At 40.7% G+C, this 14487-nt stretch overlaps 1 protein-coding gene across 3 annotated transcripts in view; it reads right to left on the minus strand.

Annotated features, from left to right (window-relative positions):
- The window catches only part of TMEM131L (transmembrane 131 like), an 87103-nt gene that overhangs the window by 41326 nt on the left and 31290 nt on the right, over window positions 1–14487 (minus strand). For all 3 annotated transcript variants that reach the window (XM_054064774.1, XM_054064776.1, XM_054064773.1), the window contains exons 4-7: window positions 10400–10471; window positions 9285–9408; window positions 8126–8242; window positions 5799–5909 (exon numbers count right to left, since the gene is read on the minus strand). In XM_054064774.1, coding sequence (XP_053920749.1) covers window positions 5799–5909; window positions 8126–8242; window positions 9285–9408; window positions 10400–10471 — 424 coding nt within the window. The remainder of the gene's footprint in view (window positions 1–5798; window positions 5910–8125; window positions 8243–9284; window positions 9409–10399; window positions 10472–14487) is intronic.

A 14487-nucleotide genomic window follows, 5' to 3' on the forward strand; every position in this document is an offset into this window, starting at 1 on the left:
TACAAGATTTCTCTTCATCTTTGTAGTCCTCATGAGTTGCCTGCCCCTTCTTCCAGAGTTTGTATATTTTCCTCTTTTTCATGATTTCCATACAGAGCTCTTTACTCAGCCAGGCCGGTTTTCTTTCCCACCGGCACATTTTCCGGCACACAGGGACAGCTTGCTCTTGTGCCACCAGGAATTCCATCTTAAAGAACATCTCTTAAAGAGCATCCAGCCCTCGTGAGCTCCTTTGCCCATTAAGGACTGTCTCCCATGTCCAAGGTGGCCATTCTACTAACATCCCCCCCCTCCTTGCTTCTCCTAGAATTGAAGGATCACTATGCCCAAGGTGTCCTCAAACTGTCACATATCTAAGGTAGACAACAGATGCACAACTGTCATGCCCACTATCTTACAACAATGGTGCGGTGGCAGTGTTAACCATAAAGAATAGATAAAGCATCTGAGAAGATAACACTTTCAGAAGCAGAGTTTCTAAGAAGGCAAACCCAAAACCATGGTCCACATCCCCCAGCAGCACAAGCACTCCATTTACACTGTAAATATCAGTACCTATGAATCAGAGCAGAGAAATGAGTTATGCAGTATATGCTTGCACAAGAGGGGAACCGAAAAGGAGAGGCACAGCACAAGGGGCAAAGTCAGAAAGAGCACTGCAGAGTAGTACAACCACTGCCACTTCATTACCTGGTGCCTTTATTTTGCATTAGGTACATATGCATACCTAATTGCACATACATGCACTTGCACATACACCCACTTAGCACCCACATGAACTGAACAGAGAAGTCTGACAGAAGCCGCACAAATGAAATTCTTAGCAGTTTTGCTAAGTTCTTACATTTGAATTTTAAAGAAACAGAGGCATCTTTCAAAAAAACTCTAATATCCTGAACTATCTTGATCTGCAAAAAGCTCCACTCTCCAGGTGGAGGTCTAGGATTCTCGCTGAGGGACAGTACAGTAGGCAATTAGTTAGGTAATACTTCATCCATTATAAAAAAAGAGCATCAACAGGACAGCTGGCACAGGCCAGCTCAACAGCCACCATGCAACCACAGGCCTAATGCCACTTTTAGGGGAAGAATTGCCTACACTGCCTCAGGTGCCCTGTCAATCAGACGTAGCTTTATACACGATTTTCACAGAGACAGTCTTGAATAATTATCAGGACTACAGATTTCAAATCACTTCCTAGGGTTTGGCTACAGCATAATTTAAAAAGAACAAACACTGAAAAAAAAAAAAATCCTCTTCTTCCCGCAGGCTGATACATCAAAATTTCTGTCCTGGACAGTCCTTGGGTCTAAAAAGCTATTTCCACTCTGAATGGTGTCAATAAGTTGTCCCTGTAATAATGATTCAGCAGCGTTTCATCAGTTTTTTGCAGGCAGTTATCAGGATGGCACACTAAAAAAACTCTACTATCTTATTATCTTCCTTCTCCACACCCAAGCACATATGCTTGCACATATTTGCTTCAATGATCCTCTGTTCACTGGCATAAAACATAGCTTAAGGACTCTCGGGTTCCTGTCAGTACTTGCAGTATTTCCCACGTTGCTGGTTCATAAACTCTGAACTCATCTGGGAATTCTGCAAAGTAACGCCTGTGTCTCCTACGATAAGACAGCTGGCCCTGCAGTGGCGTTGATGTCCTGTTAATGCTACTCAAATACTAAACAGTGCCAAAAACAGGCAACTGAAGCAAAGGCTACAACCAAAAGAAGGATAAACAAAGATGACCTATATGAGCTCCACCATCTGTTATGGCTCAGTGGTAACCAGGTGCTGCTGAATGGCCACGTGGACATACTACGAATTTCCAGTGTTGGACACAGCTTTTTCTTCCTCACAATGAGTTTGCCAGGAGCCCAGAAGTCCTGGGATCCAGGACCACAGCCAGAGCATGCCAACCCTGAACCTTTCAAAAGCTGAAACTTTGAACAGAGAAATAGGAAGAAGGCAAAAATCAACAGTAGAAAAGACGACTTTTATTTCTTTTTCTTTTATTTTCTTTTCTTATTGATCAACAGAGTTTCTGCTAAAAAAAAATGGGGGAATGACGGAGAAAAAAAGAAAAGCCTGCGTACCTTTCCCTATTAGAGGATAAAAACAACCCACAAAATCCATGAAAGTTAATTTTGCACAACAAAATGCAAACATAAACCTGTCATATATAGTATTACCAATGGAAATACTACTGTAGGGGTAAACTTTCATCTCCAATCCCCAGGGCTGTATCATATTTCCAACATAGCATCACAGAATGGGTTGGGTTGAAAGGGACCTTAAAGATCACCCAGTTCCTCTCCCCCTCCCACCAGACCCAGCCACTTAAAGCCCAGTCCAACCTGGCCCTGAACACTTCCAGGAAGGGGGCATCTACAATTTCCCTAGGCAACCTGTGCCAGTGCCTCACCACCCTCATCATGAAGAATTTCTTCCTAATGTCTAATCTAAATCTTCCCTCTTTCAGCTTAAAACCATCCCCCCTCATCCTATCAGTACATGCCCTTGTAAAAAGTAGCTCCACAGCTTTCTTGTACGCCGCCTTCAGGTACTGGAAGGCCACTATCAGCCTCTTCTGCAAGGCTGAACAACCAGACCTCTTTCATAGCAGAGGTGCTCCAGCCCTCTGATCATCCTCATAGCCTCCTCTGGACCCGATCCAACAGTTCCATATCCTTCTTATGTTGAGGATTGCAGAACTGGACACAATACTCAGATGAGGTCTCACAAGAGAGGAAGAGAGGGACAAAATCACCTTCCTCAACCTGCTGGCCACGCATCAAAATGCAGCCCCGGATACAGCTGGCCTTCTGGGCTGCGAGCATGCATTGCTGGCTCATGTCAAGCTTCTCATCAATCAGCACCCCCAAGTGCTTCTCTGCAGGGCTGCTCTCATTTTCATCCATCAGTGGGGGTATGCTCTCTTTAACCTCCCTTTTCTGCTTGACATACCTATAGAAACCCTTCTTGTTAGTCTTTGCTTCCCTTGCCAAGCTCAGCTTCAGCCACACACTGGACTTTCTGACCCCATCCCTACATAACCGGGCAGCATCCCTTTACTCTCCCCAGGTTCCCTGTCCCTGCTTGGACTGCCTGTGCAGTTCCCTCTTGCTCTTCAGTTTGTGTAGCAGGTCTCAACTCAGCCACACTGGTCTCTTCCCACCTCTGCCTAATTCCCCACATCTGGGGACTGAGTGCACTTGCCCTCTGTGGAAAGCATCCTCAAATATTTGCCAGCTATGTTCTGGTCCCTTAGCCATGAGGAACATTTCCCATAATAATAATAACAAACACTATAGAAGCAAAATTTCATCCACATGCCTATGTACAGTTCTGGCCATTCACCTTCAAAAGAAATTTTTACAAACTGAAGAAGCTCAGAAAAGGGTTGTAAATTTGGTTAGGAAATGGACAGCCCATCACTGAAGAAGATACTATGGAGCAGGGACCATTCAGCTTGGCAAAGCAAGAGCTGAAAAATGTGATGCCACCTACAGTTGTTGCTGGACATAAGCCTCGGAAGCAGGAGATAAACTAAATGTTTACCTTAACAAATATAAACTGGCCCCAAAGCAATTCAGATTGGAAGTCACGTGTAAGTTTTCAACCATCAAAGGCATAAGGACAAGTACTTGGGGTTAGGGTAACAATGCCTCCAGCAGTTACAAGAAACACTTTTACCAAACACATGATGGGACTAAATGACATCTCCGGCCCTGTTGATCAGAGATATCAGTGTTACCAAACAGTTTAAACACAAACACCTTTAAAACAGGAGACAATAAAGGCAAAAAAAGACACGTACCATGCAGCACTTCGTGAGCTTTCTCACAGGTTACCAAACCAGTATCAGCAGACTTCAGAGGTAAGAATACATCTAATGTCTTGAACCAGACATTGTCATCCAAGGTTACAACTAATTTAGCCCAAGATGACAAGGGATATGTAGTTTTACCTCAGTTAAAAATAAACAGAGAAATCAAATGTGCACAGTTAAGTATGACTGGCTTGTTTTAAACGCTTTTTCACTAAATCTCCATTGTATGTTTAATAGCAATGCATACTTAAGTTTTGCACATGTGTAGTCATGCACTCAAAGCCCATAGACTTCTCTTCCTTCCACAGCTTCTGAGCCCAAAATATAAACCGGGCAAGACAGAATCATACTAATTTTTATGGGATCTGGATTAGAATATTAGTAGGGTGAACTGGAGGAGGCACTTCTAGAGAGGACTGATATCCATAGAGCAACCCTTTTCTAAAAGGAATCCACACTCGAACCATAAGCTCCTCTGCAGTATATAGATCTTGACTACCACCTTCAACAGCTAAGCAGCCTGTTCCACTGCTGCAGCATTTCTGTCCAAACTGGTGACATTCCGTGAACTGAAGAGTAATTCCTAAACTACAGCCCAGCATAGGAAAATTAAACCTGGAGCTAGAACTGAGTCAACACTCTCTCACAACTCATGCCCTGCGACAAGACTGGTGCCAGTTGGTATCATGCTGCACTGCCAAATATGACCTCAAGCTTGTGCTCTAGAGAAATTAAGCAGAGGAAAATGTTCCTCCTTATACAGGGAGGAAAATGTCTAATGCTTCCCAAAAGTTCCCTACTCGGGAATTCAGAGCTGCCAAGAAGCAGAGTGTGCATACAAACTTCAGACAGTACCTGACAGAAACCCATTGATCTAGAAGTGAAGATGCAAAGAGATATGTCATGAAAAGCATCCAAAAAATCCTCCTTAGTTATACCCCTACCACCTAAATTACAAAGCCTGAAATTTCTGGTTCCTTACAGGAGTCTGTGTACGCTCTCAAGCAAGCACAACAGCATGATTACAGGAAAGAGACCGGTACAGAGGAAAAGAAGGGAAATACGCATTATTCTCAGGTAGATGTAAGACTGATCTAAAATACACACAGAAGACTCAAAAATATGATCTGAGCTGAGAATTCTTCTGATGTAGAACAGAAGACAACATCATGAAGGCAATCTAAGCAGCTTACATTTAGATATAAGATTAAATTGTTACATGCTAAAATACTCTAAATATGTTTTTGAAAAAATTGAATCTGTGTACAAAATGAAATTTGAAATATCAATTTTCTCAGCTAGTTATCCACTTGAAACATTCTGTATGGCCTGGAAATACCTGCAAACGCAACCAAATCCCAGCAATCATTAAAGCTTCTTTCAATTGAAATAGTTATGCCTTGTAAATCCACCTTGCTGTATTCTCCACAGCTCCCTGCTTTAGTCAAGCTGCTGTCTTCAGCAGTGATACGGGCAGGAAGGGATACTCCAGCCTGACTCCAGCTCTTGTTCTCATCCATGTGGTGTGCTATGCTTTGTAACTGTGGCAAACTGTTGGCACAGGTCTGCTGTGAATCAGCATGGGTAACAGGTCTGAAGCAAAAAAAACAGAACGAACTAAAGCAGCTCCTCTCCCAACTTTATAGTACAGTTCATGTTTTTTTAGGACAGATCAGTTTAGGTCAAAGCAGGGCCTCACAAATAGTTGAGTTAGCACAACTGAGAGGACAGTACACCACAGAAGCATGAATGAGAACAAGTGGGAACAGTTTAAACGGTAAAGACTGTCTCATAAAAGTAGAGCATCAGCTCATCACAGTGGCCCTGTATCTTGTGACCTCTCTCCTGCAGTCACTGGTACTTGGACTTTTTGTTAACATTCCTTGCACCCCAACAACCTGAGGATAAAAACCTTTTATGTCTAAGAAGATTCACGTTTCATCTCCATTTGAACTGTATACTGTACCAGTGTGTGTGATGCCTGGATGGTCTGAATGTGTGGGAGCAGTAAGTAGGCATTTGCTAGCTGCACTCTAGGTTCTTCTGGAGAAGATGTCAGAGTTCCTGTTCCAAAAACCTGATGTTAAAAAAAATTGTCATTATATTAGCATCTAGTATTTCAGTTATAACAGTAACACACAAAACTGTTTTGGTAATAATAGCAATCTTCCCAAGAAACAGATTGTTTTTTCACATTAGATTATTCACAGAAACAAAACAAAGCACTCACCAGCAGAGCATCAGGTTATCTCATAAGGAAAGTATCTAAACCCTCCTACTATTCTTCAGGCCATTACAATACACCTACCACTGCTTGCCAGTGTAGCAATTTCTGGAAAAACTTTGTTACTAGTGCCATTGCATATTGAATTCAATGGCTTTACCTTAAAAAATGAGTAAAATAATTTTTGATCATTTTGCTTTTTACAGCCTGCAGTTTTCAAAGCACTGTAAGATTTGCAAGGCAAATGTTTTTACTGTATTCATATTCTGCTCCACCAAGATTAGTTTATGACAACGAGATGCAAAATAATGAGAAAAAAAAAATCATTAGAGGTTAAGTAAATGCCTGGGGGAGGGGGTTCACTTGTACTCATAAATTACTTTTTTTTTTAATGGAAAAAAACCCATGCTTTTAAGAGGATAATCCAATATATCCTACGTTCACTGAACATCTCTGACTACTGATGAAAAATATCAGATGAAAAGGAATCTGCTATTTTTTCTTTTACAGAGGCATTTACAAAGTACATTTTATCTATAATGGTACCTCTTCTCCATTTGGATGAATATTCTGTACATACTATTGCATAAACGTATTAGAAAAATCAAACATAGTCCAAGGCTTTTGGGCTATCAAGAGCTCTGTAACTGTGCATCAATCACTGGAGTTAAGCCCGATTTGGAAACTCCTAAACCTAATGCAAACCAAAATCATGGCAGCTACTTCCTCTGTTTCAGGTGGCCGGAGAAATAGACCATGAAAATCAGTCTGTTACTGATTTTAGCAGCAGTCCATCAGGAGATAAACTGATTTTTTGGTGACACTTAAAACTGCTTCTCCGCAACTTGTTGATAAAAGGCCCTGGCTGAGCTGACCAGTCAGTAAATCAAGGGGTCAGGAGTGAGTGCAAGGAGAGGAGAGATGTCAAATAGAAAAGGTCAGTTACTCTATAATGCAGTTCTCCTTCATTCTTGATGAAAAGTTCCTGCCAAATGTGGCACTACCCCTAATAAATAGTAGTAAAATGTTACAATGTAACATTTGTATTAAAAAACATGTATTTCAGCTGAACTTTCCACACAAAGTTTGTGAATGGAATAGCCAGATGATTGATTAAAGCTGGCAGTGGTTTTAAATCACTGAATTCAGAGTTAGATTTTTCTTTAAAAAATTAATAAAATCAAAGAATTCGGTATATAATGTCCATTATAAAACTAAAAAAAACCCCTTGAGACTTGCTTGAATTCTAGTTAATCAGACAATAGACAGCTTTAACACACAAAACATGAAAGCCAAAGTAATGGTTAATGTCTAAAGCTTTCACCCTGTGCTACATCCCCAATGTGTTTACATAAAATCCTGTAGAGTAGTTGAAAACCATCTAAAATATTTCCTAAATGGGTTTTTCATGACATATGCATTCCAGCTCCGTGCAGTCTAGACTGCAGTGTTATACGAAACCAACTAGTAGTGACAGGACCGTGATCTTGTAAATACGGTACCTAAAGGGGGCCTAAAAGAAAGCTGGGGAGGGACTTTTTACAAGGGCATGGAGTGATGAGAGGGAATGGCCTTAGAGTGGAAGAGGGAAGATTTAGATACTAGGAAGAAATTCTTCATGATGAAGGTGGTGAGACACTGGCACAGGTTGCCCAGAGAGGTTGTGGATGTCCCATCCCTGGAGGTGTTCAGGGTGAGGTTGGATGGGGCCTTGAGCAGCCCAGGTGTGGTGGGAGGTGTCCCTGCCCATGACAAGTGAGTGGAACCAGATGATCTTTAAGGTCCCTTCCAACCCAAACCATTTCATGATTCTACACGTATACAAATAAACTCAGTTCTACCAGCACAAGTATACCCACTAAGAGTAGCAATTTTAACGACATACACTTATGAGGGACCATAAGACTAACAAGATCTCGTAAAAGGGATGGATTGTAAACATTCCTCCACCTGATTTATATCTTAAAATGAATTCAATGTACTTTTAAAGTCTCTATGATCAACATGTATGAAAATCATGTTTTAAAACATAAGTAAATCCAAAATTCAAGCTAAAAATGAGTAGTTACCTGATATGAAAGCACTCCATGAGATGAGGTATTAATAAATAATGAGCTTTCAATACTGCCTTCTTCTGTTGGCAGGAAGAGTACTCTGAAAGAAATTTTTCCCATCGCTGGAATCACCTATAGAGACCACAAAGAAGCTTGCTTGCTTGGTGTCAGTGACCACAATTCAGCTGAACAGCCCAAGAGACATTCCACATGTATACCCCTGTCTGTAGATCCCACTAAGCAGAACCTCATCCCTGAAAAAGTTTCATTTGTCCACAACTCTCGACTCCTATTACTGAAAAAAACTGAGACTGCACAGCAACTCGTCATATTATGTCTGGAGTTTCCCAGATAGCTCAGGCCCCATCATCCAAGACTTCTTTTGGCATAATTATTCATGCAAGCCTGACAGCCTCTGCATGCACAACAACACATCCCTGCATATAGTTACGTATTACAAAGGGAATCAATCCCTTGTGATACATAGTCAAACAAGTCAAAGCTGAACTTGGGCAACACAATTAGTAACCAAATAGGTCTAACTGAAAGAACAATGATTTTTATGTCTGCACAATAATACCCTTTCAGCCATGGTAAAAACACAAGATGAAAGCATAATGAAAATCCTTTGCACGTCAGCGGAGGATAAAATCTGGGCTTCATCAAACTGCAATCACAGCGATTCATTCTTAACATGCATTACATTGCTACAGATCATTAAAAGTCTCAAAGTTGAAATAATGGTCTTAGATCATAAGGCAATTATTCTCATAATTGCAATACAAAATGCATAAAACATTTCACTGCACTTTTTCTGAGGAATATGCAAGATCACTCAAAAGACAGAAAATTCAAGGCTATAAAACACCCACATGTCTATGGATTACAGCATAATGCTGCATCGAGCAGAATGCGATTTAAACAGCCTCTCTAACACTGAAAATTTCTTCTCTTTCTGTTACTGTAAAATACATTTCTTACTGCAGGTTTTGGATGTTTTCTCCCTTGCCAGCCTAATTAGAAGTGAGCAAAAAAAATGCTAGCAAAACAGAAAAAAATTGGAGGTCCTATAAAAAAACACAAGAGAAAACAGAACGAAACACTTAGGCCAAAGGAAGCATGAAGGCTTGGCACTTGGCCATTACATAGTTTCCAAAAGTACATCAACACTCACCCGGCTATGAGCAGGAGACACATGAAACTGTCTGGTAGCTGTAAACACTGAATTCACTACAACTTCTCTATCTCTACTAGGGTTGTAGGCATGCAGCATTTTAGCTCTGGGTAACCCCAGTAACCTAAAGGAGAAGGGGAAAAAGAGAATGAAATTCTTCACTATATAACCACAGGCAGTGTACAAAAAAGCAACAAACACAAATCACTCTAAAACATGTCAATACACACCTTCCTTGTTGTAACCATTCTTCCAAACATGCCAAACAAATTTTGCCCTTTAGTATACAAAGACAAATAAGTAACATTGAGATGCAAGAGGTGCGCTTCCTGAAAACTCATTTGAGTCACCAGTACTATAATTAAAAAGCAATCCTTACCAGGCACAAAAGTTCTGAATAAAAAGTTAAAATAACCAATGTCCTGTTTTATCAGCTAAAGTAATGATTCTCCTAAGGCTTTTGCTTTAGCTAATACATGCTAAAACCCAACCTCTTATACATTCATTCTATGCATCCTCTAAAATAAGTGGATGATGTTTCTTTTTGGTTACTGATAGATCAGAGGCTGACCATTACTTAAGAATTTTTTTAAAAAGTTTTAAAGGTTTTTAACATTTTAAAGTTTTTTTTTAAAAAAAAAAAGTTAAATGTTTTAAGAGGAGTTAAAAAGTTTTAAAATATTATCAGAAGAGAACTAAAGAAGAAAAAAATCTCTTGCACGAGTATGTTTTGCCTGGGACTTTCTGGATTTTATTTTCAGAAGTTACGGGAAGCAATAAGCTCCCCTTTCAACAGGAAGGCATTTTTTCAAGAAATGAACAATCAGCATGAAGAACTGATTTGACATCCATGTAGAATCACCTGAAATGTACCCAGAAAGTATTACAGTTCCCTATTCCCTCTTCTTGCTTCCTAGAACTATGTTGATTTTCATTTACAAAGTAGTGCAAGGGGAAAAACACAGTTCCAACTCTTTGGTAATTACTTACTTTTACTCTTTTTTTGCAGAGGATGGCATGATCTCAGATAAAGTTCTTTATTCAAATGTAGCCCAGTATAGTTGTTCCTCCCCGCTTCATTATCAAGCAAAATAACAATAATGTAAGATACTCACTGCATTCCAAAATGCAGAACTGATGGGTGAAAATGTAAGGCCTTCCCATTTGGAGGCATCTTTGTTGAGAAGCTGAAAAAATGGAAAAGATGCTACAATTAATATTTAGTGATTGTCACACTACACGTTGCAGGGAAGGAAGAAACATTACAGGCTCTGACTATGTTCTAAACACACTCTGTTTCTAAATCTTTGCATACATTCCTCTTGCTGCCATAAGGCTGACCTTTTAAAAAGACCACACATGTTAGAAAGCTCATGCCAATAGAAGTGCAGTTGGAGAAGTATCCCATTTTAGAGACCATGTTGCCTCGGACAACCTTCCTTCCTTGCACATATCCCCTCAGTCACGCTGATCCATCTCTTCATAGGGCTGCAAAGGAACTACAGAGGGAAAAAAAACTCAAAAGAATCCTGGAGAATGAAAATTATGCCAATATGGAGAAGATCCCCGGTCTTGTCAATTCGATATTCACACAAGCACCAGTACTAGCACATCTAAGAAATGCAGAGATGGAGGAGTAAATAGCAGCCTGGGCAAAAGCCAACATCAAAAGAAATGCTTGCCTAGTTGTGGCTTTAATGCAAAAGCCAACTTGTTTCTTATACGCAGAAGACAGTAAGAATGTGAAACGCACACATCATCATCTTTCCTTTGCCCTAGAAAATTCAAAAGAAAGTTCCCATCAGTTCTAGCACACTTTTACCTTATTTCAACATGAGTCGATGCCCTATAACGCCGGCAGAAATCCCAGGATATCTTCACTATTTTCTCAATTAAAACTTGTCCTCCATAAGTCCCAACAATCACAGTAGTAAAAAACAAGACCAATACTACGTATTCAGTGCAAGGCTGTTAAAAACTTCCCTAGAAGCATCTGTATGTTACACAGCAAAAAACAATTTCATCTTTACTGGATGACGTTAACAAGCACCCTAGCAAGGATGAGTCTGAGAAGGGAGGAATGGACTGTAGCCTTATTAGTTATCCAGCTGCTTTACATGATGTGTGGTAGTGCAGGTAATTGGTCCCCAATTTAAAAATGTAGTTCTGTAACATTATGCCTTTAATATATTAAAGTACCTACATAATTCTGTTGTTAATATTCCAAACCAACAGAGACATCGTAATTTAATAGCAGGCAGGAAAAATCAGGTGTATTATTATTATGAAAAGCCACAACTTTCATGAAAACATTTCTCATATAAGGAAGCAAACTCCCCTGCCACTGTATCAGGAGGAATGCAATATATGCAGGTAGCATTCTTGGGGAGCTTCTGGAAAATAATTGAAACAGATTATGCAGAACTACAAAGCCCAGGTGAACAACAGTTTCCTTCCAGACACCTCATCTCTGCCCTAGCCAGCTCTTACTTAATTCTTAGAAATATAGCAGCAACCAGCACCTGCTTCCACATCCAAAAGTCAGCCTCAGAGGCTTACCCAGAAGGAAAGTCTGAGTACTGCTGCTGTAACAACACACAAATTAAAACTACTACTTCAGTTAAAGAAAGCCCCAGACATTTGGGGGACAGCACATTTCTTAAGGGCTCTCAGTTCTTTTTTTTTATATGCACACATATATAGCAAAATAAAAGCTATGCCAATAGTTTATGCACTACAACATCACCTTGAAACCCATCGCCACTTAAGTTTCTAGCATCTTACTGCCTGAAATACCTTTTCCCACCAGAAAAGCCTTTGCTAACGAGGGCAAGAAGCTGTGCACTCCTTTCTACCCATTCGTGAAATTGGCAGCAGCTCTCCAATACTTACTAATCTTCCTTCTATTCCCAGGACTGCCATCCCATTCCTTCTGGAGAAGGCAGACTGGACCTAGGATGGCTGAAGCTAAGCCTCAGCTAATCAACTCTGTAGGCTTTGAGCTGACTCCTGAGTGTGGAGATAATTTCATAGTATCCCTGTACACCACTCCTCAGCAACCCCAGGAACAGGCCCGCGGTTACAAGACATCCACCTTCTGCTCTGCTCCCTACAAAAGCTGACAAATTGCTCCAAGTCCCAGCCTGGCCCTGAAAGCAGAACAGCCACATTCCTAGAGCACTGTGCTCATAACCCTGCCCGCTGGCCAGCTTCAGGGCGCCTGCACTGCTTATCAGCAGCCCCAAAGCAGTGCCAAAAAATAACTTTAGAGCTGAGTTTATTCCACGGCAGGACTAGTGGAAAGAGAAATTCACCACTGTGGTTTTTTTTTTTTTTCCCCCCTACGGGCTAGAATACCAGGAATGGGCAGGCTCTGCCCACTGCACTTCAACCAGGAGGATGCATTTTAAAGCCCACCACTATAGACAGAAAGGAATAGGCTCATCTCCATTAGAAGTGTAATTCTCCAATGTGTTACCACAACTCTCTGAAAGCCAACTGGAAGCTGGCAGGACACCCTTCCACATCTCCACAGCTCAAACACAATTCAACACATTCATATCTCTGCAGGGGATCTGACATGCAAATAAATGTCAAAGGCAATTTATTAAGACGTTTAAAAGCCAAGGTCACTTTTTAAACAAAACATTTCCTTTTTGAATTTACGTTTTTTTTTTTTTTTCCAAAAAAGAACCTCATCTTACTAGTAGGTTCACCTCGAATTATACCAAAATCTTCTCTTTTGGCTGCAGATGACATGCCCAACAAAGTACATGGGTCATTTCATGAGAATGTTACAGGCCTGGGAAAGACATGCAAATATCCGCCTAAGAATGGAAGTCTTGAAACAACAAATGTAGAGAAACAGTCCTATTCGTAACAGAAAAAGCCTGGGTTCCAGCTACTCTTTAATTGCTTTTAAAGTCAGATTTCATCGCATTCAACATGCTGTCTAACAAAGCTGGACTCCAATGGCATCCCTCTGCTTTTTCAGGCAGACCAGCTGAACACCAACTTCTGAATAATAAATTTTGATACAGCAGATCAATTCCAACATTTCAGGGGACATTTTTAAGCACAAGCGAACAGAACTGAAGGCAAATGGGAGAAATCAATATAAGTGGGAAGGGAATTCCTGGAAACTACTTTGAACATTTAGTAGCAATTGCTTCTGTGTTAAAAAAACAGTTTAACCGGCCCCTTTATCACTTTCCAGCCTAACAGTTCAATGCCATTCCTCTCCTCCATCTTCACAACATATTTAAAACACTGACACCCCAAACCACCCATGTCCAGAAAGAAAGAATATCAACAGCTGAAAGGGTGGTCCCACAGACAGCACCCAGGGCAGAGGGAAGACAGAGGGGGAAAGGCGAAGGTGAGCCCAAGAAACTTCAGCTCATTAAGTGGACTCCCATAAAACATCCAGCAGAGAGGGGCAAATCCCAAGCACGCACACTACAGGCTGGGGATGCCTGCTAGTGGATGGGGAGAACACACACAGGGGGCAGAGGGTGTGAGGGAGAGGGGTGACACCAGGGGAGCAGGCCAGGAAGCAGGAATGCAAGAAGCCCTCTCCGCTTTCTCTGCAAGCAGAGAAATGTGTCACCCTTGGGCAACAGTTTGGGTCTGGGGTTGTTGTTGCTTTACAAAAAGGAGCATAAGCTGTAAAATCTTAAGCCATCATATACCCTCCACTAAGTAGAGGCGCTTATCTATAGGTAAAAGGGCATCAGAGGATCATGGAGAAGTTCCAGCCTTTTACAACATTTCCTGTTCCAGGAAAGGAACATTTTGGTGTCCTGTTGATGTGGGAGTAACAAAAGGGGATGCTAATACACAGATGTTGAGAGTGCTGTTAAATACATAGCTGGAATTGGTTTGCCCTCACTTCTTTCAGTTCTGTTACTCTTTGATGTAATTAATTAAAAAAAAAAAACAGGTAAAAATCCATGTCAGTATAATTTTTGAATATTCAGTTACAGCCCCAAAATCTAATATTTATATGCAATGTATACTATACAAAACATTTGTTCCAACTAAGCAAAGGCACCTTTATTTCTTCCGAAGTACAACAGAAAAAGATCTTTCTTCTTAACAGTAATCTTTCTTCTTTACTCATACATCACTGGCCAAAATCACAAGAAAAGCATTTCTCCTAAGAATGCAAACAAAAGGCCATATCTACTCTGAATAAATTGCT

Source organism: Cuculus canorus, chromosome 4 (genome assembly GCF_017976375.1).
Source record: "Cuculus canorus isolate bCucCan1 chromosome 4, bCucCan1.pri, whole genome shotgun sequence".
Lineage (NCBI taxonomy): Eukaryota > Metazoa > Chordata > Aves > Cuculiformes > Cuculidae > Cuculus > Cuculus canorus.